The sequence below is a fragment of the Salvelinus sp. IW2-2015 genome, linkage group LG11 (assembly GCF_002910315.2).
Source record: "Salvelinus sp. IW2-2015 linkage group LG11, ASM291031v2, whole genome shotgun sequence".
Classification (NCBI taxonomy): domain Eukaryota; kingdom Metazoa; phylum Chordata; class Actinopteri; order Salmoniformes; family Salmonidae; genus Salvelinus; species Salvelinus sp. IW2-2015.
In genome coordinates this window covers 25,368,603-25,390,017 of record NC_036851.1, presented here as the reverse complement: position 1 = coordinate 25,390,017, position 21,415 = coordinate 25,368,603, and the positions used below count along the sequence as shown (strand labels likewise).

The 21,415-nt window shown below is 43.1% G+C and overlaps 1 protein-coding gene across 5 annotated transcripts in view; it reads right to left on the bottom strand.

The window, feature by feature from the left end:
- Positions 1-130: 130 nt before the first annotated feature.
- cdk18 (cyclin dependent kinase 18) overlaps positions 131-21,415 on the bottom strand; it is a 60,725-nt gene continuing 39,440 nt past the window's right edge. For 4 of the 5 annotated variants that reach the window (XM_023996517.2, XM_023996516.2, XM_070445621.1 and 1 more), the window contains 14 exons: positions 8,601-8,749; positions 7,468-7,614; positions 6,940-6,996; positions 5,963-6,077; positions 5,189-5,283; positions 5,003-5,065; positions 4,532-4,655; positions 4,238-4,358; positions 3,529-3,626; positions 3,294-3,399; positions 3,145-3,187; positions 2,962-3,052; positions 2,684-2,761; positions 131-2,553 (listed from right to left, as the gene is read on the bottom strand). In XM_023996517.2, the coding sequence (XP_023852285.1) occupies positions 2,519-2,553; positions 2,684-2,761; positions 2,962-3,052; positions 3,145-3,187; positions 3,294-3,399; positions 3,529-3,626; positions 4,238-4,358; positions 4,532-4,655; positions 5,003-5,065; positions 5,189-5,283; positions 5,963-6,077; positions 6,940-6,996; positions 7,468-7,614; positions 8,601-8,749 (1,322 nt within the window). In that variant the 3' untranslated portion in view covers positions 131-2,518. Of the gene's footprint in view, positions 2,554-2,683; positions 2,762-2,961; positions 3,053-3,144; positions 3,188-3,293; positions 3,400-3,528; positions 3,627-4,237; positions 4,359-4,531; positions 4,656-5,002; positions 5,066-5,188; positions 5,284-5,962; positions 6,078-6,939; positions 6,997-7,467; positions 7,615-8,600; positions 8,750-14,320; positions 14,447-21,415 lie in introns of those variants that run through there. The other variant, XM_023996519.2, reaches the window with a different exon arrangement.

Sequence of the window (21,415 nt, the reverse complement as noted above, 5' to 3'; positions counted from 1 at the left end):
AAAGGCCAGATTTGGAATTGTGACACCTATTGAACACTACATTTTCTTGCTTTCTATTTATTTTCCTTCATGATTGAAGACACTCAGTCATAGACTGTATTATGTATAAGTACTGAATCAGAGACGGTCATTGTGCTACAGAATGATATAATTTATTAATTTATCAGTTATTTATTATTTGATCACTTTTGGCTTCTTGGCAGTCACAATACATTCAGTTTCTGGTTTTAATAATTGTGCTGTAGATAAATCACACAAAATATTGAATATCACATTTTATACAAAATCTAAATATACTTTATCTTTTATAAAACATTTAGACATCATCTACAGTCATTAGTAGTCATCACTTGTATCATCTGGCATAAAATTCACTGAGAAAGAAGAAAAACATCTCTTAAGGTCCAATGCAGATGTTTTTATCAGACATCAAGTCATTTCTGGGTTACAATTAAGTACCTTACTGTGATTGCTGTCAATTAAAATTGTCAAAAATAAACTAATATCTATATAACCTGATAGCAAAGAGCAATTTCTCATTTTGCTAAGAAGCTAAGACTGTATGGGAGTGATCTGATTGAGGGGAAAACTGAAAACTAGCTGATATTGCCAGAGAGGGTTGGAACTCTCTTTCTTATTTGACTATTAACTAATTTACCGCCTGGCAGTAAACAGGTGGTGTTTTCAAACATCTCTTACACTAAAAGGGCATTATCATAATTTTTCACAGTATTAGTCAAACCTCAATGTGGAAATATACATAAAACACAGGATTATCACATTTTTGACTGCATTGGGCCTTTAAGGTACATATATATTATTTATTTTCATTACAGTACAGTATTTAAAATATCTTAATTTACCACAGCAAAACATATACAGTAGGCTAATACTTTTGCCCCAGAGGTTGCTAAAATAAACAGAGGGGAAGTTTTAAAGTGTAATACACAGATCGCCATCTCTCCCAGTGTGTCCCAATGCTTTTGGCTTCCCTTCCTTACCTTATTTCCTTCATGGCCACTGATAGGACTGGATAAGTGTCCACCATATTGCTTTTACCTGTCAGTTTTTTCAGTTAGGTGGTGAGGAAGTAAAGGAGACAAGGAAAGTTAGCTCTATAAAATGATTGGCGTTGTCTCCAGTGTGGGGTAGAGAGAACTGCATCTGAGTGGCTCCCTCTCCTTGTTCCCTTTCTTTCATCAGATGTAAATGTGCTGGACACACAGAGGTGTAAACAGATTGAATCCTAGTAGGCTTACCCCAAATTGCTTTTCAGTGACCCTGTCATTTTATAACAGTTTAGATGAATGAGAGGAGAAGAGGAACCCCCTCTAGACTAGATGCACCCTAGGTTAGGAGAGAGGTAGGTGAGAGGAGGTTAGGCGAGAGGTAGGGGGAGACTATGTTAGAAGAGAGGTTTGGTCCAAGCATGAGATGGAGACAGATTAGACAGTGATGTCCAGATTATTCAGGAAGTATCCTATATCTGCCCTGGGAGCCAATTGGAATTCCCAAGCCCATTTCACAGGGGGAGGAAACAACTGCACACTTCAGAGAGAAGTGGGGGAGATCAGAATTTGTGCTCCAGTGAATGGAAGTGAATAAACCAATTGGAATAGTCGGTTTCCATTTGCAATTCCGGGTTCATTATGTAATGGTCTTTGTCTAATCCTTCTTCATCTTACTCTAGAGCCAGTCCAGGAACACTCTTCAGAGGTGATTTCAGGTTTGTGCAAATAGGAAACTCAGTGATAAGAACACTAAACGTGTGTTATTCACTAATGCAAAGCAAATGCCCATTGGTTTCTTTATATCATATTTTGAAGAAAGAAATCTCAAGCACATTTTACTAAGGCCATTTCAAAAACTGTAATACTGATTTGAATGAAATCCCCACTAGGTGAAATCGAGGGGTGTTTATGTAGAGGCAGGTTTGCCGTAAATGGACTCCTCCCCAACCACTCAGATTTAGTTTGGATTTAGAGTTTTGGTCTCAGATGATGGTTGTGTTGCAAGGTGCTAACTCTGTGTTATTTTATTACAAGGGGACATGAACAGAAGGAGAGGAGGAAGGGAAAGGGAGAAGTGGAGATCATTGAAACATGCAGAGTGATTGGTTAGCTTGGGTGTCTGCAGGGGGCTGAGTAGGAAGGGGATTGGGTAGGAGAATGGGAGATACTTCCTGGTCAGTCCCAGAATCATGACAGTAGAATGCTCATAGAGGGACCTCAGATCCAAGACGTTTGAGGTGCAGTGCTAGTTTATTCTCAGAAACCCTGTCTGTATCCATCCTCTGTTGTGGGGAGGGAGAGGGTTAGATGTGTGTGTTTGTGTAAATTTAACTCGAACCTTTATTTAACCAGGAAAGACCTTTGAGGTTAGACTGATGTGACCTGGATGTTTGTGTTTGCATTTGTATTTCTGTTTGTATGAGGGATTGGAGTGTGTTTGTCTTCAAAGCCGATTCCTCCTTGAGGGTTTCTCTCGCCCTGTCTGCACTCCATCGGCTGGTCGTCCTTTAGAATATGCTCTGCCTTCTGTTCTTCCCCCGACCTGGGTTTGGTAAAGAGAACAGGAGGATCACATGAATGAACATGTTTCATGGTTTATTTGCAGTAGTTGTTATTCGTGTTATTGTGATGGTTTATGGGAGTAGTACTGTATTTGTTGTACTGTATTGTACCTGGAGGCTGGAACACTGAGCTGCGGTGGCCTGGGTCTTTCTGCAGTTTAATTTCTCTGAGAGAAAACACCGAGGAGGCTAGAGAGGGGTGTGAGAGAGCGCGAGTGAGAGAGAGAAAGTGAGAGGGAGTGAGAGAGAACAATGAAAGAGAACAATGAGAGAGAGAACAATGAGAGGGGGAGTGAGAGAGAGCATGAAGCACAAAACATAAATTGCTACTTAATACATAATTCTCACCACATGATTGAAGTCAAATACATTTAATGTGTGTGTCTTACTGTCTGCAAGACTGTGGATGTTCTCTCCCAGGCTGAGGAAGTAGGGGTGTCTAAGAGATGCTTCAGCTGAGACTCTGGTCCTAGTGTCATACTGAAATAACACAGGGAAATACACACAACACCAGAATAAAGGTTTGGTATTGAACACTAGTGGTTACAGGTTGGTGTAAGTGTTTTTCTTACCAGGAGTAAAGCAATTAGCATGTCAATCCCCTCAGTATCCAGCCTGGAGAGGACAGTAGATTCTGGTTATGTTACTGGGTTGTGGTTTGTGTTACCTGAGCTAGTGGTTGGTGAGTGGTCTTATTGCAGTAATGCTGTGGTTGTGTTACCTAGGCACGTGGTTGATGAGTGGCTGAGGTCTGTACTCGGGGAACATGTAGGATCTGAACTCATCATTATTGGAGATACCTGGCCAGCTGTCCTCTTTTGGGGTACCTGAGAGAGAGCGAGAAAGGTTAATGTAAATGCTTCATATTCTATGTCTGTATGGGGGGTTGTCTGTATGTCTTTGAATCTAGTTACCAGCACGATTGCCCAGTGGTATAAATGAAAGAGTAGAATTACCAATGATTCTGAAGACTAAGTGCAGCTCCTCTTTCACTGAGGAGCCGGGGAACATGGGACGACCTGTCGCCATCTCAAATAGAATACAGCCCACGCCCCTTTAACACATACACAGGAAGCACAGACACAGAGGATTGAAATGGAAAGTAAAGGGGGCGTTCGACATAGCAGATTATTTGTAGATCAGTCAGTCATTCACAATTGACCCATGATACATCACAGTTTTGATGTTCTGGAAAATGTCCAAAGTGATCTTTGGAGACTAATGCCTGAAGGGAGGTGGTAATGCTTCACAGTGTGTATGGAAATAACAAACCCCTGGAGCCGCACACCCACACTCACACTGATGGACTCACATCACAAGGTCCAGACCACAAGGTCCAGACCATAACAGCATTTGGCTATTCAAGGTAAATTCATGTGATGCAGAAATGATCACCATGGTGATTGCTCATATCAGGAGTGATGGCTTACATGTGAGTTAAGTGAAGGAACAGCTTAGCTATGTTGCTGTGATCATGTATAGTGTGGACAAGACATTGATCAAAACATGGTTTCTCTCATTTAGGTTTCCATTGTTGTTAATGAAGGTTAATCAACGTGACAGACATGTAGAGGTTTTCTGAAATTATTCTGTCTCTGAGTCAGAATGGAGGTCTGTGTGTGCGTGCGTGTGCATTTGTGTGTATATGTGTAGTGTACTACTCACCACATGTCGATGGGTGTAGAGTACTCTGTGGTACCCAGAAGTACTTCAGGGGGGCGGTACCATAGAGTCACCACCTCGTTGGAGTAGGTCTTAGTGGGGACAGACTTGGCCCGTGCCAGACCTGACCAATCAAACAAACAGTCATGAGCTGGATCTCCGAGAGGGAACGTTATCTACTGATCTGGTCATCTACATGCCGAATGGGTGTTGAAAAGGTTGCTAAGTTACCAATGTCTGTGTATCTATCTGTATGGGGGGACTATCTGTATGTGTGTGCGTGTGTGCATGTCATACCAAAGTCAGCTAGTTTGAGCTCTCCCTTGTCGTTGATGAGCAGGTTCTGAGGTTTGAGGTCTCTGTGAAGGATCTTCCTCTTATGGCAGTAGGACAGACCMCGTAACAACTGGAACATAAAGATCTACAGAGAGAGAGAGAATAAGAGAAGATGAACTGTTTTCAGTAGGGGTGACAAGAGCCATATATTTAGAATTAGGACATTGAGGTTTCTGCTTTATGATGCATTTACATGATACAGTACAATCAAATAATTCCATACGGCAGCCATGTTAGCTCCCCATGAGAAGTATTGACCAATAGCAATTCATGGAATATTTCTTAATTTTAAACAATGCTACAGAATGTTACAGAACTTCTAAAATTAGAATCCAAATTCTTGTCATGAATGTATAAATGGAATGCTCAATGGCAACTACATGGTGTCTGTTCTAAAAGGTGGCCGAACTCTCTATTGCTCTGGGGACTAACCTTGACGTTGTTCATGCTCATCAGGTTTCCACAGTTGTCCAGGTACTGTTTCAGATCACTGTCCTGAGAGACACACACACACACACGCACTATTTAAGAACTTTAATATGAACATGAAGCTATGTACAAAAAAAATACTGATTATTAAACTGCTCAAAGTATTTGAAAGATGTTTGAACTACTCACCAGGTACTCAAAGACAAGAGTGAGGGAGCGTTCTGTGTGTATGATGTCATGCAGTGTGACAATGTTGGCGTGTTTTAGGTTCTTCAGTAAAGACACTGCAGAGAGACAGAGAAAATGGTTGGATGTAGCTCTGGCTGCATGGATGATATGGTAATTACATTTTAGCTCCACTGGGTGGCGTCACATCCATTTCTATGGGCACAAGCACTGTTCATGACACAAACTGTTCACACTGTTCTTGTTGGCAGAGAAAAAATGTTGCATGTTTAAAGCTTATTTTCTGCAATTCTACACATTTTTGTCATGGGGTGCAGAGAAAATGTTGCGTTTTTAAAGCACATTTCCTGCATTTCTACACATTTTGCCATGTCTTATGTGTGTTCATGTGATATTTGAGTGACTCAAACGATATAAAACAATCTATGGGCTAAAAAACGTTAGCTGACATGTGCTAGTTGAGCTGGACATTTCTGACAAGTTATAAATAGATGTATAATCATGTCACTCAGTATGCAATGATTGACATGATGATGCACTATCCAATAACAAAATTGCACCTTGTGCATTCTACTATTCCAACTTTCTAGAGTAAATTGAAAGCCGAACTGAGTTTCTTCCATTTACATTTATTTATTGGGGGGGGTGGGGGGACCACTGAGCTACTGTAGTAAATCTCAGCCCTGTTGAAACACTTTGTGGGTATGTGTGGTGTGATGAGCGGTGAACAGAGGTTAGGAGAGAGGTTTGATGGTTGTATAGGGTGCTGTATGTTACCTTCTCTGATAGCTGTACAGGGCGCTCCCTCCTCGTGCTCTAGCCTAATCTCTTTCAGCGCCACCAGGTTCTCTGTCAGTTTGCTCCGCCCCTTAAAAACGGTGGCATACGTCCCCTACACGGGAACAGGAAATAGGAAAGAATAGTCAATGCCAAATGTCTAACCCTGACCCTTTTAACTACTGAGTCTAACCCTACCCCATAACCTTACCCCTAACCATAACCTATTAAGAAATAAGGTTAATTTTGCTACCAGGTAGCTTTATGTCATTGCTGTCTCTCTCTTGAAACACTGACTTGTTTCATGGCAGGATGAAGGTATTTAAAGAGGACCACAGTGTTATGTGGAGGAGCAGTCATGGTTGACCATTCATTGGTTCTGTTAGTTTACTGTAAACACATGTCTTAACTCCCCCCTCTGGCTTGAGATGACCTAGACTGCAATACATTCCAGAACACTGCTCCCACCCTGATGCTGCCCATGTTCACTCCCCTTCACAGATCTGGCAGGACTGCATAGGTGTAAGCAATATGAAGGAAACTAAATACAGGGATTGCTTACACCTATCCAGCTATTGTAGATTGGTGAAACCCAGTAGGTCCCCAGAGACTGTGTTGACTCACTTGTTTCCTGTTAGACTTTCTTAAGATGACGTAAAAGGGAAGGTGAATACCCACACACTGATAATACCCACACACTGATAATACCCACACACTGATAATACCCACACACTGATAATACCCACACACCTGTCTCTTATACACATCTAGATGTGTATAAGAGACAGGATAATACCCACACACTGATAATACCCACACACTGATAATACCCACACACTGATAATACCCACACGCCTTTACTTTCAAGTTTCTCCTTTATTTTCACGTTATTCTCTGTATCCTGCACCTATTCCATCAGCTGGATGTGTGCCTTGAACTGCAGCTGAAAGAGCGTGACCATAGCGACACACACTCACCTCTCCCAGTTTGCCCAGTTTCACGTACGTCTCCAGCTTTCCAAAGCCAATGTCAGACTGCATGGAAAAACACATAAGGTAGCCTACTATGGTTAGGGCAATAGGGTATTATTACAGTATTGGGATATTGGTTAGTTATGTGTAGGGTAACTGTGCTGTAGGGTTATGGCTGGTAAAGGGATATATTTATGGTTATGACCATATGATTTAGGGATCATGGTATTGGGATACTGTGATATTGGGTATAGGCGGTAGCCTACTGGGTATAGCCTAATGTGTATATTAGGCTATTGGGGTATAGGGGGGTACAGGGTACTGACCAGTGATGCCCGCAGAACATGCGTCTGAGTGGTTTGATTTAGTGTATTGGGGTATGGGTGTATGATGGTATATAGTGGTACAGGTATGTGATACTGAACAGTGAAGCCCGTAGGGACATGCATTTGAGGGGTTTGATTTAGGGTATGGGTGTATTAGGGTATAGGGGTATGAGGTATACAGTAGGGGTACGAGGTATGGGGTACTAACCAGTGAAGCCCGTCGAGACATGCGGCTAAGGGGTTTGCAGGGAGGAGAGTTGTTCTCACTCTCCATCTCTCTCTCCATCTGCAGCTTCTTGAGGAACTCCGGAGGAAGGCGGATGTCCATGGGCAGAGACATACGCTTACTCACGTCCTGCAGAGAATCAATAATCCGTCATCAATATGCAACACTCACACATAACCAATCATTATTCATCAATATACATACCATCATAAATGGGCAATATTCTCACATGATCAATGACACATTGCACCAGAAGGATCATCGCCAGACATAGGTTATCACAGGTGAGGAGGGATTGTGGCTATTTAAAGCTAGGGATGATTAGACAACTATTGATTTGAGAATGTCATTCTCTCTGTGAGTCTATTCTGTATGAATGGAGATCTGTTTGAATATAGGCCGAGATTAATCAAACCTCTGTTCAATTAATCTTTTCTCCCAGTCTCTCACCCTCCGACACAGATAGTTTCTGCTGTGAGTGACTCTCACACTTCCCCCTGTAATACACATCTGCAACTGTCTAAAATAAAAATGTTGTGTGTATGTGAATTTCCCCAGGGTGTGTGTGTGTGCTTGTTTGTGCGTGCGCGCAAAAACATATGCGTTTGTGACTGAGTCGCTCTTTGCAGTTATTTTTGTTAAAGTAAGACGGCTGAATTCTCTCACTAAAGGTATCTGTCACGGCTGGGTTTAGTGGAAGCAAAGAAGAAAAAATAAAGCGAGAGACGGTAAAGAAAGAAAATTCAGATGATGGCTTGTAATTCCCTGTGGGCTGTGTAGCAGCTACTGCTGTTCTGAGGCTGAGAGGAAGTTATGGCCACTCAGCATGGAGAGGAACCCAGTCAGTAGCTCTTATGATATCATAATGGTGTTATGACTGGTTTCATAATGGTTTTATGAATGCCTTATGTATACCCCCTTCAAGTAATGTGTTACCTAATTTGTACAGGAGGCTATATTTACTTAGTGTCTCTCTCAGTATAGCAGTTCCTGTCAGATTGGTGTTTTGAGCTACACTATACTAATTGGTCTGTCAATATTAACTTTATCACATCTAAACTCTCTGTATTTTATATAAATATTTCCTTCTTCCCAACTCTCCCTCCCTGTCTCACTTCCATTGAGAAGCGTCGGTGTGGTGCTTTGCTGCGGTACTGGAGCTGGGAGGGGGACTGTGCTCCGGGTGTGGCAGGCTCAGGGCTCACTGGACTGGGACTGGCCTCAGGGTGCAGTGACGGCAGGGTCAGGCTGTCTGGAGTCAGTGCTGCAGGTCAGACAGAGAGGGAGACAACATACACTTTAGTGTTATAGAAAACGTAACACACAGATACTGATAAATATATATTGTAGCCTCACACACACACACACAAACAGGCTTGCTTTAACAATCTATCCTCTTCAGTGTTGTACACAACAGATTGAGTGGACAATTACTCTTTATGAAACAACAACACAGCACTCTTTCAGTCTGGACACTACACAAGGCTGGACACTACACAAGGCTGGACACTACACAAGGCTGTATCAGCTATACTGTGTGGAAGTGTGTGCATGTGTAACTGTGTCAGGCCGTTGAACAGCTCAAGGTGGAGTGTTTCAGCCTTGGTTTGACCCTGTATGTGAATGGATTGTTGGTCTCACTGCTTTTGGATGTGTTTGGAGTGGATATGTGTCTCTTCCATCACACCGACTGACACATCTATGTACAGTGGGGAGAACAAGTATTTGATACACTGCTGATTTTGCAGGTTTTCCTACTTACAAAGCATGTAGAGGTCTGTAATTTTTATCATAGGTACACTTCAACTGTGAGAGACGGAATCTAAAACAAAATCCAGAAAATCACATTGTATGATTTTTAAGTAATTAATTTGCATTTTATTGCATGACATAAGTATTTGATCACCTACCAACCAGTAAGAATTCCGGCTCTCAAGACCTTGTTAGTTTTCTTTAAGAAGCCCTCCTGTTCTCCCACTCATTACCTGTATTAACTGCACCTGTTTTGAACTCGTTACCTGTATAAAAGACACCTGTCCACACACTCAATCAAACAGACTCCAAACTCTCCACAATGGCCAGACCAGAGAGTGTGTAAGGACATCAGGGGATAAAATTGTAGACCTGCACAAGGCTGGGATGGGCTACAGGACAATAGGCAAGCAGCTTGGTGAGAAGGCAACAACTGTTGGCGCAATTATTAGAAAATGGAAGAAGTTCAAGATGACGGTCAATCACCCTCGGTCTGGGGCTCCATCAAGAATCTCACCTCGTGGGGCATCAATGATCATGAGGAAGTGAGGGGATCAGCCCAGAACTACACGGCAGGACCTGGTCATGACCTGAAGAGCTGGGACCACAGTTCAAAGAAACCATTAGTAACACCTACGCCGTCATGGATTAAAATCCTGCAGCGCATGCAAGGTCTCCCTGCGCAAGCCACGCTGTCAGGCCCGTCTGAAGTTGCCAATGACCATCTGGATGATCCAGAGGAGGAATGAAGAAGGTCATGTGGTCTGATGAGACAAAATAGGCTTTTGGCTAAACTCCATCCTTCCTGTTTGGAGGAAGATAAGGGAGGTACTACGTAAGAAAGCATCCCACCCAGATAACAGTGCACCCAACGACGTGAAGCGGGGGAGGTAGAACATCATTCTTGGGGATGCTTTTCTGCAAAGGGACAGGATGACTGCACGTATTGAGGGGAGGATGATGGGGCCATGTATCGCGAGATCTTGGCCAACAACCTCCTTCCCCTCGGTAAGCATTGAAGATGGGTCGTGACTGGGTCTTCCAGCATGACAACGACCGCGAAAACATAACAGCCAGGGCAACTAAGGAGTGGCTCCGTAAGAAGCACTCAAGGTCCTGGAGTGGCCAGCAGTTTCCAGACCTGAACCAATAGAAAATCTTCGGAGGGAGCTGAAAGTCCGTATTGCCCAGCCGACAGCCCGAAAACTAACGGATCTGGAGAAGGTCTGTATGGAGGAGTGGGCCAAAACCCCCTGCTGCAGTGTGTGCAAACCTGGTCAAGAACTACATGAAAAAGGGGAACAAAAGAGAAAAAAAAGGAAACGTATGCTCTCTGGGTATTGCAAACAAAGTTTCTGTACCAAATATGAAGTTCTGCTTTTCTGATGTATCAAATACTTATGTCATGCAATAAAATGCAAATTAATTACTTAAAAATCATACAATGTGATTTTCAGGATTCCGTCTCTCACAGTTGAAGTGTACCTATGATAAAAATTACAGACCTCTACATGCTTTGTAAGTAGGAAAACCTGCAAAATCGGCAGTGTATCAAATACTTGTTCTCCCCACTGTATGTGTGTCTGCGCATGTGTATGTGTGTCTATGTGTGTATAGTGATTTGATGTGTGTGTGTGTGTGTGTGCGTACAGTAGCAACGCGCATAACTCACCCACTTGAGGATCTGTCGTTTTCAGCGATTTATTTTGATGGTTGTTAAATTTTTGTGAAATTGAAAATATAATGATTTAATACAGTTGAAATGTTTACAAATTAGATGCACTGAAATGAAAGCAAGTTCCAAAAATGAACACTTGGATTATCGTGATATTATAGTATGTCTGATCTCGCAAACAATGTAAAGTTTGTATAGGTACAGTTGAAGTCGGAAGTTTACATACACCTTAGCCAAATACATTTCAACTCAGTTTTTCACAATTCCTGACATTTAATCCTAATAAAAATTCCCTGTCTTAGGTCAGTTAGGATCACCACTTTATTTTAAGAGTGTGAAATGTCAGAATAATAGTAGAGAGAATTATTTATTTCAGCTTTTATTTCTTTTACCACATTCCCAGTGGGTCAGAAGTTTACATACACTCGATTAGTATTTGGTAGCATTGCCTTTAAATTCTTTAACTTGGGTCAAACGTTTCGGGTAGCCTTCCACAAGCTTCCCACAATAAGTTGGGTGAATTTTGGCCCATTCCTCCTGACAGAGTTGGTGTAACTGAGTCATTTTTGTAGGCCTCCTTGCTCGCACATGCTTTTTCAGTTCTGCCCACACATTTTCTATAGGAATGAGGTCAGGGCTTTGTGATGGCCGCTCCAATACCTTGACTTTGTTGTCCTTAAGCCATTTTGTCACAACTTTGGAAGTATGCTTGGGGTCATTGTCCATTTGGAAGACCCATTTGCGACCAAACTTTAACTTCCTGACTGATGTCTTCAGATGTTGCTTCAATATATCCACATCATTTTCCTTCCTTGATGCCATCTATTTTGTGAAGTGCACCAGTCTCTCATGCAGCCCAGCACCCCCACAACATGATGCTGCCACCCCCGTGCTTCACGGTTGGGATGTTGTTCTTTTGCTTGCAAGCCTCCCCCTTTTTCCTCCAAAACATAACTGGCCATTATGGCCAAACAGTTCTATTTTTGTTTCATCAGACCAGAGGACATTTCTCCAAAAAGTACGATCTTTGTCCCCATGTGCAGTTGCAAACCGTAGTCTGGCTTTTTATGGCGGTTTTGGAGTAGTGGCTTCTTCCTTGCTGAGCGGCCTTTCAGGTTATGTCGATATAGGACTCGTGTTACTGTGGATATAGATACTTTTGTACCTGTTTCCTCCAGCATCTTCACAAGGTCCTTTGCTGTTGTTCTGGGATTGATTTGCACTTTTAGCATCAAAGTACGTTCATCTCTAGGAGACAGAACGTTGGAGTTTGCCAAAGGCACCTAAAGACTCTCAGAACATCTTTGGCCTGAATGCCAAGAATCATGTCTGGAGGAACCTGGCACCATCCTGGGTGAAGCATGGTGGTGGCAGCATCATGCTGTGGGGTATTTTTCAGTGGCCTGGAGTGGGAGACTAGTCAGGATCGAGGCAAAGAAGAACGGAGCAAAGGACAGAGAGATCCTTGAGGAAAACCTGCTCCCGAGCGCCAGGACCTCAAAGTGGGGCGAAGGTTCACCTTCCAACAGGACAATGACCCTAAGCACACAGGCAAGACACCGCAGGGTGGCTTTGGGACAAATCTCTAAGTGTCATTGAGTGGCCCAGTTAGAGCCCAGACCGGAACCGCGATCAAACATCTCTGGAGACCTGAAAATAGCTGTGCAGCAACGCTCCCTATCCAACCTGACAGAGCTTCAGAGGATCTGCAGAGAAGAATAGAAGAAACTCCCCAAATAAAGGTTTGCCAAGCTTGTAGCATCAGACGCAAGACCCAAGGCTGTAATTGCTGCCAAGGTGCTTCAACAAGTACTGAGTAAAGGGTCTGAATACTTATGGAATTGTGATATCATAAAAAATATATTAAAAAATCTACATAACAGTTTTTGCTTTGTCATTATGGGGTGTGTAGATTGATGAGGGAAAAAACTTTTGATACATTTTAGAATAAGGCTGTAACATAACACAATTTGGAAAAAGTCAAGGGGTCTGAAATACTTCCCGAAGGCACTGTACACTAGGTTGCTGTATTAGATTGACTTAAAGATTAGACTGGCAGGCGGACGGGAGGCCTCCCTGGTACACACACGTTAGCCTGTAAGGTATGCTAATGAATTAATCTCTCTCAGACGTGACTAATTGACTTTTTTTGCTTACCTACTGAGACAGGAGACTGAAGGAGATATTATGTTGATAAAACTGCCTTAAGGATATACCACCTATATATAGTCATTCTGATCTGCGAGCTGATTGTGTTTCTCTTTTGTTTGCAATAAAGATCGATTAGAAACAATAAATACATGAACCACTGTAAAGACAGCTGCTCTGATGCATGTGACAAGCTTTTTGTGTGTTCTCGGTATTTCAGTGTCAGGGAATATGATTGAACTGTATCTTGATGTGAAAAAACATTCTTTGAGAGTCTAGGAAAGGTTGTGTTGCTGATGTTGTATCCCAACCTCATTAGGAGTTGAAAGGAATGTTAGGTTATGTGGTTAATCCTGGGAAAAATGTCAGCCAAGTCCCTCACTCCAAACATGGACAAAAAGTTGGACAGCATCGCTGATTCACTGTTGCAGAAATCAAAGATTATTTCATGAAATCTTTGTTCAGTTATTGTCTGAAAGAGGCCGTGGTGGAATAAGGGGTTGCGAAGGGTAGAATGTCTGGATTGACAGAGAGCCTAAAGAACACTATGAACAGAATGGTTAAAAGGTTCTCTTTCACTGCTGCAGGCCAGACTAGTGCCAGATGAGAGGATGGTTGTTGCTCTGACCCAGTGGCCTACAACAAGGGAGATTGGCTTGTATAAATGTGTCTTGAACACTGCTAATCCCCATCAGCCTCAGCTCCCAGCACCCCCGTCTCACTCTTCCACCCCTCTGTCTTTCTCTCTCCTCTCTGTCTTTCTCTCTCCCCTCTGTCTTTCTCTCTCCTCTCTGTCTTTCCTCTCTCCTTCTGCTCTCTCCTACACCTCTCTTCTTGCTTCTCCTCTCTTCTATCTCTCCACTCGAAGCTTTGTGTGTGTCCTAACCTCATCAAACTGCAGCCTTCCCTTAGCTGGAAATCAGTGATATACAGGCTGTGGGGACAGAGTGGGGCTGGTACAGAGATGACTGGGCTGGTGGTTTGATTACAAACGGATCAAAGAATGGCCTGATCCATTATAAAAGGATGAAATAATTAATGCAGGGAGGGATGGAGGAGAAAGTAGTGTAAGATCTGGGATCATGACTTTGAGCTTCCCGTTTCTAAATATAGTCCCATTACGCTGTCATTCATTGCAACGCTCATAACAGCAAGACCCCACCGGATACAAGGAGGACAGAGGAGATGATTTGCTGGGCGTCATTGGACAGTGTTGGACAGGCAGTATTGGGCAGTGCAAGGTAGTGTTAGAGGTCTTACCCTGAGTGTGTTGGATGTTGAGCTGGTTGATTTGTCAGTGAACTCGTTTTCCTCGATGGTCTCGGTGCGAGGGACGGACAGAGAGAAACGTCGCTTAAAGTTTTTCATCTTGTTCATGGCGCTGAGAGGAGAAGAGAGAGAGAGAGAGAGAGAGAGAGAGAGAGAGAGAGAGAGAGAGAGAGAGAGAGAGAGAGAGAGAGAGAGAGAGAGAGAGAGAGAGAGAGAGAAGAGAGAGAGAGAAGAGAGAGAGAGAGAGAGAGAGAGAGACGAGAGAGAGAGAGAACAAGGCCATACATGTATTGTAAATGACTGGGTGTCGAACCCTGTTTTTTTTTGCTGTGTATCACTCCAGACCATGTAAGCCCACTGAGGTAAAAGTCATCCAGCTTACAATTGGCTCATTCATCCTCCTCTCCCCTGTAACCTATTCCCCAGATCGTTGCTGTAAATGAGAATGGGTTCTCAGTCAAATTACCTGGTAAAATAAGGTTAAATAACACAAGTTTTCAAGATCCAAGGCAAAGTTACTCAAACAACACCATGTCCTTAACACTTTACAGGCTACGACCACATTATACGATTTGAACCACTAACCATAATCCCTGGGGTGAAAGAGCATAACGATCAGACTGTCTGGACAGAGGAAAGTGAATATGTAACTACTCTCTGCTGAACCATCGGTCTCTAACCTCAACTGGTCACTAGTGCACACCAAACAGAAACCAGCTCCCATGCACAAACCAAACACGCACACTCCCTTAGTGATTGGTTTGGGTCCTTTGGCTTGAAGTCAGCAACACAGAGAGACAGAGAGGCAAAGTCCCTCTGTGTTGTGTGCTCCCTGGCTGTTAAAAATCTGCTAACATCGGATCACTGATTGAGCGGAATAAATGACGGCAGCGCAAAATAGCAGGAGAGAATTGTAATCAATACAGTCACCTCTCTGTCACATGGCCCAGACCTGCTTTGTCAATACTCCCATAACCATATAACCTCTCCCCCACTCATTAATCCTCGGTTCTCTCATCTCACTCACTGAGCAGCAAGTGAGGTTGGTTGCTATGGGTCCTCCTACTTTCTAATTAGTTTTGCTTTTCAACTGTGTGATGTATTCCTTTTAAGAATTGACGAGTAGCAGAACTTATGTTCCTCAGTTGTAACAGCGTGTTCATGCATGCCTTGTGCGTGCGTGTTGTAACGGCATACGTCACAATCTGCTTGCTTAGAGTTCCAACGTCTCGCAAATTTGGGCTCAGCGCCGAGGCTTGAATCCAGACCTCTGCATTTCTAGCACACGTGACGAACCCTCCCTGAAGCTCTTAACCAGTCGGTGCCACTAAAAAATGTAACATTCGTCTGTGTTCATTTCTTATTCGCATTTTTCAATCATTTGAACTTGGAAGAATGCCACGACTTCCCTTTAAAGTGACAATCCGCAGTAGAACACAATATCAGCTTCCCTGTTTAGGTAAAAAGCTGAGCGGATGGGCTGGGAGAAAATGTAACCACAAATCCCTGATACATCACATAATAGTTCTGACCCAATGTTTTGAGGCTATATAGTGGTTTGGTTTACATTACTTCATTTAAAATGGCTTAATATTTTGGGTTCTGATGGGGTACAACAGTTGAACTAATAGCTCATGAGAATAGAATTCTGTTTCATTGATACAGCTCGGCATTCAACACCATAGTACCTCCAAGCTCTCATCAAGCTGCGAGCCCTGGGTCTTACACCCCCGCTGTGCACTGGGGTACATGACTCGAACGGGCCCCCCAGGTGGTGAAGGGTAGGTAACATATCTTCCCTCAGCTGCCTCAAACTGGGGCCCACGGGTGGTCTAAAGTCCTCTCCTGTACTCCCTGTTTCACTCCATGACTGCGTGGCCATGCACAGGCCTCCAACTCAATCATCAGTTTGCGTGACACACTAGTGGAGGCTTGATTACCACAAGACGAGACAACAGCCTCACACACGGAAGGAGGTGAGGGCACTTGGATGTGTGGCGTGTCAAAAAACAACCCTCTTCAACTCTACCATCAGTCCAAAGCCATAAGAAGTGATTGTGGACTTCAGGAAAAACACACACGCACAGACAGGAGACGATCAAATCTCCACATCAAAGGGACAGCAGTCCGCTCACGGTGGGACCGTTAAGTTACTAGGGCGGTACACTCACAGACAAAACTGAAATGGTCCCACCCACACAGCAGTGTGGTGCAAGAAGGCAAAACAGTGCCTCTTTACACCTCAAAAGAAGGGGCCTGAACTATTTTTGGTTGTTTTAACCCAACCCTGACAAAACTTTCTTTACAGATGCCAATCGAGATCCATCTGTCGGGCTAGCTACCTCACAGCCCTGGTACCGCCGCGCAACTCGACCACACCCTACCCCAACCCCGCAAAGGCTTCCACACGAGGATGGTGCGTCTGCACAACGGCAATCCCCACCCGGGGCCTATAACTCTGCCCTCCAGGACACCTACAGCACCCGATGTCACCACGGAAAGGCCATAAAACTTCAAAGGACAACAACCACCCGAGCGATTGCTCTTGTTCACCCCGCTAATCATCCACAAAGCGAGTGCAACGTAACCGTGCATCAAAAGCTTGGGACCCCCCCCACCACCACACACACAAACCAACCAAAACGCCAGGAGATTTGAAAACAGGTATCTATCTCAAGGCCATCAGACTGCTTAACCAGCAATCCTAACCAAGAGAGGCTGCAGCCTACATTGAGCCCAATTAATAATTATTTTTTACAATTTATTTACCTTTATTTAACCAGGTAAAGGCAAGTTCTGAAGAACAAGTTCTCATTTTACAAACTGCGACCTGGCCAGATAAAAGCAATAGCAGTTCGACCACATACAGCAACAAGAGCTTAACACATGGAATAAACAAACTACAGTCAATATAGTAGAAAAAGTCTATATAACAGTTGTGTGCAAAGTGAGGTAAGGGAGGTTAAGGCAATAAATAGGCCATGTGGGTGCGAAATACTTACATATACCAATTAACACTGGAGTGATAAGTATGGTGCAGAAGATGAATGTCAAGTAGAGATACGGGGGTGCAAAGGACCAAGATAAATAAATAACCTAAATCCAGTAATATGGGGATGAGGTAGTTGGATAGGCCTATTTACAGGTGCAGTGGGGATTCTGTGAACTGCTCTGACAGCTTGTTGCTTAAAGCTAGTGAGGGAGATATGAGTTCCTCCAGCTTCAGTGATTTTTGCAGTTTTCGTTCCACGTATTGGCAGCAGAGAACTGGAAGGAGAGGCCGGCCAAAGAAGGAAATTGGCTTTGTGGTTGACCAGTGAGATATACCTGCTGGAGGGCGTGTACGGGTGGGTGCTGGCTATGGTGATCAGTGAGACTGAGATAAGGCGGAGCTTTACCTAGCAAAGGCTTGTAGATGACCTGGCGCAGTGGGTTTGGCAACGAATATGAAGCGAGGCGGCAGCCAACGAGAAGCTACAGGTCACAGGTGGTGGGTAGTATAATGGGGCTTTGGTGACAACAACAGATGGCACTGTGATAAGAACTGCATTCAATTTGTGAGTAGAGTGTTGGAGGCTATTTTGGCTAAAATGACACCTTCCGAAGTCCGAGGATCGGTAGGATGGGTCAGTTTTTCAAAGGGTATGTTTGGAGCAAATGAGTGAAGAATGCTTTGCTGCGAAATAGGAAGCCGATTTCTAGATTTAATTTTGGTATTGGACAGATGCTTAATGTGAGTCTGGAAGGAGAAGTTTATACAGTCTAGCCAGACACTAGGTATTTGTAGTTGTCCACATCTTCCTAAGTCAGAACGTCCAGAGTAGTGATGCTGGGAAGGGGGGCAGCAATCATTGAAGCAGCATGCTTTCGTTTTAAGTTGCATTTAAGAGAGAGTTGGAGGCCAAGGAAGGAGAGTTGTATGTCATTGAAGCTCGTCCTTGGAGGTTAGTTAACACAGTGTTCCAAAAGGGCCAGAAGTAACAGAATGGTGTCATCTGGCGTAGAGGTGGATCATGAATCACCAGCAGAAAGCGGACATCATTGATGTATACAGAGAAGAAGAGTCCGGCCGAGAATTGAACCCTCTGGCAACCCCCATAGAGACTGCAGAGGTCGGACAACAGGCCTCCGATTTGACACACACTGAACTCTTCCTGAGAAGTAGTTGGTGAACCAGGCGAGGCAGTCATTTGAGAAACCAAAGGCTGGTCGAGTCTGCCAATAAGAATGTGGTGATTGACAGAGTGAAAGCCTTGGCCAGGTCGATAGAATACGGGCTGCACAGTAATGTCTCTTATGATGGCGTTATGATATTCGTTTACGACCTTGAGCGTGGCTTGAGGGTGCACCCATGACCAGCTCGAAAAACCAGATTGCAATAGGCGGAGAAGGTACGGTGGGATTTGAAATGGTCGGTACCTACTGTTTTGTTTAACATTAGCTTTTCGAAGACCTAGAATGTCCAGGATAGGATAGATATAGGTCTGTGTAGCCATTTTGGGTCTAGAATGTCTCCCCTTTGAAGAGGCGGATGATCGCGGTTTTCCAATCTTTGGGAATCTCAGACGATACGAAAAGAGAGGTTGAAACAAGGCTAGTTTAATAGGGGTTTGAAACACAATTTTCGGCAGAGAGGGTCCCGATTGTCTGCCGGCTGAATTTGTAGGGGTCCAGATTTTGCAGCTCTTTCAGAACAACCATTCCAATATGGACACTTTAATAAATGGAATTCACTCCAGTCACTTTAAAACAATGCACGTTTTAAAAATACTGCCACTTTAATAATGTTTACATATTACATTACTTTATATCACGTGCAGTATATACTGTATTTCATACCATCTATGCGCTCGGCCATCGCTCATTCCATATACTTAACAGGTTCTATGCACTTTTATGTTTACATACCCTACATTACTCATCTCATATGTATATACTGTACTCGATACCATCTACTGCATCTTGCCTATGCCGTTCCGTACCATCACTCATTCATATATCTTTATGTACATATTCTTTATCCCTTTACACTTGTGTGTATAAGGTAGAAGTTGTGGAATTGTTATGTTAGATTACTTGTTGGTTATTACTGCATTGTCGGAACTAGAAGCACAAGCATTTCGCTACACTCGCATTAACATCTGCTAACCATGTGTATGTGACAAATACAATTTGATTTGATCCATTGTCCAACTGTTGCATTTATTAAAATCGTTTTAAAAACTTTTTAACAATTTCAATGACCATTGCTAGTGTGTTTGTGCTTCTGCGCGTTCGTGTGTGTGTTCAGCCGATTGCCTCCTGGGGTGTTTGATGTAGTCTGCAGTGAGCTCTTTAACTCCTTGTTTCCATGGGGACACTGATTGCTAACAAAAGCGTGTGAGGATAGGGCTAAACAGAGGGAAATATTCTCTCTCTTCGCCCCCCTCCCCCATCTCTCTGTCTCCTCTCCCCCCCTCTTTCTCTGTTTCCTTCTCTTGTCTCCTCTCTCTCTGACAGATAGCTCATCCATTAATATTTATTCCTGCACCCACAGCCTTCCTTTTATTAGTAGATACACTTGTGTCTGCAAACACAGATACCATTTCTGGTGTACATGCACGCAAATGATGATGGAGATGGAGATTTAGATGGTAGATTTTAGTTGAAATAAAAGTTAATTATTCATAGGCAGAAGGCAAGTATCTAACCAGCTCACTTAAGTGTTAGAAAAATAAGATGAAAAATATTGATTGGGCAAAAGAGCGATAGAGAAATGGAATAGAGATAGAGAGATCAACGAAGGCGAGAGACAGGGAATTGGATGGAATGAAGTGGTGATAGATTAATGGTGGGAAAGATAGCTATGATGACATCTTAGTTTGATTAATACTTCTGCTATGAGTGGGCACAGAAGGAGAGAGCGAGAGGAGAAGAAATAAAGGGAGCAGGCTGATCATTTAAATATCACAGTTACAGCAACCCTTTGATCTGTCTGCTTGTAATTGGGGTCAGTGCAGGTGAGACACGTGCACACACACACACACAAAGGTATAAGACAGCTTGTTTGGAAAAGGACAATCCAATAAGTGGACCACAAGATGTCAATACCGGTCATTATGTAAGGCCATGTCCACAAAGAAGGAGAGTTAATGAGTGTGAGTTAGTTTGTAGTTGTGTTTTTGTTGGTGTGAGGGTACAGGAGGAAGAAAACAGTGTTCACAATAATATTGTTCTTTATGATGAGAGGGTACAGAGACTTCAGCCTATGTGTATATTTAAAAGACTGTGTGTTATAGTCCTATCCTATCTAAATTGGGAGATAATATAGGACATCTGATGAAGTGAATAATGTATTAAAGGGCAGACTGAAAGGCTCTCACATGGCCAGGTAGGAAACTCAAACTCAAGACAGGAGCTTTCTGCTAACTGTTGGTTCCTCTCAGAGTTGCATTTCTAATTAAGCTTATTGTTGTAGGCTACTACGATGTTTTCTACCGATGGGGCATCCATTCTTCTCTAGCTGGCTCTGGTAAAATGTTGTATGACAGTGTTTGATGTGATGACCTGAACTAATTCAATTATTTCATTATGTTTATCTTTCCATCAGCATATAAAAGTATTATTTAATATAGTGAAACTATACCCCTTGACTTTTTTGTTATAGCCTTATTCTAAAATGGACTAAATAAAATAAAAATCCTCAGATATCTACACACAATACCTCATAATGCCAAAGCTAAAACAGGTTTTTAGAAATGTTTGCAAATGTATATATAAAAACAACAACTGAAATACCTTATTTACATAATTATTCAGCCCCTTTGGTATGAGATTCGAAATTGTGCTCAGGTGCATCCTGTTTCCATTGATCATCCTTGAGATGTTTCTACAACTTGACTGGAGTCCACCTGTGGTAAATTCAATTGATTGGACATGATTTGGAAAGGCACACAACTGTCTATATAAGGTCCCACAGTTGACAGTGCATGTCAAAGCAAAGACCAAGCCATGAGGTCGAAGGAATTGTCCGTAGAGCGCCGAGACAGGATTGTGTCGAAACACAGATCTGGGGAAGAGTACCAAAAAATGTCTGCAGCGTTGAAG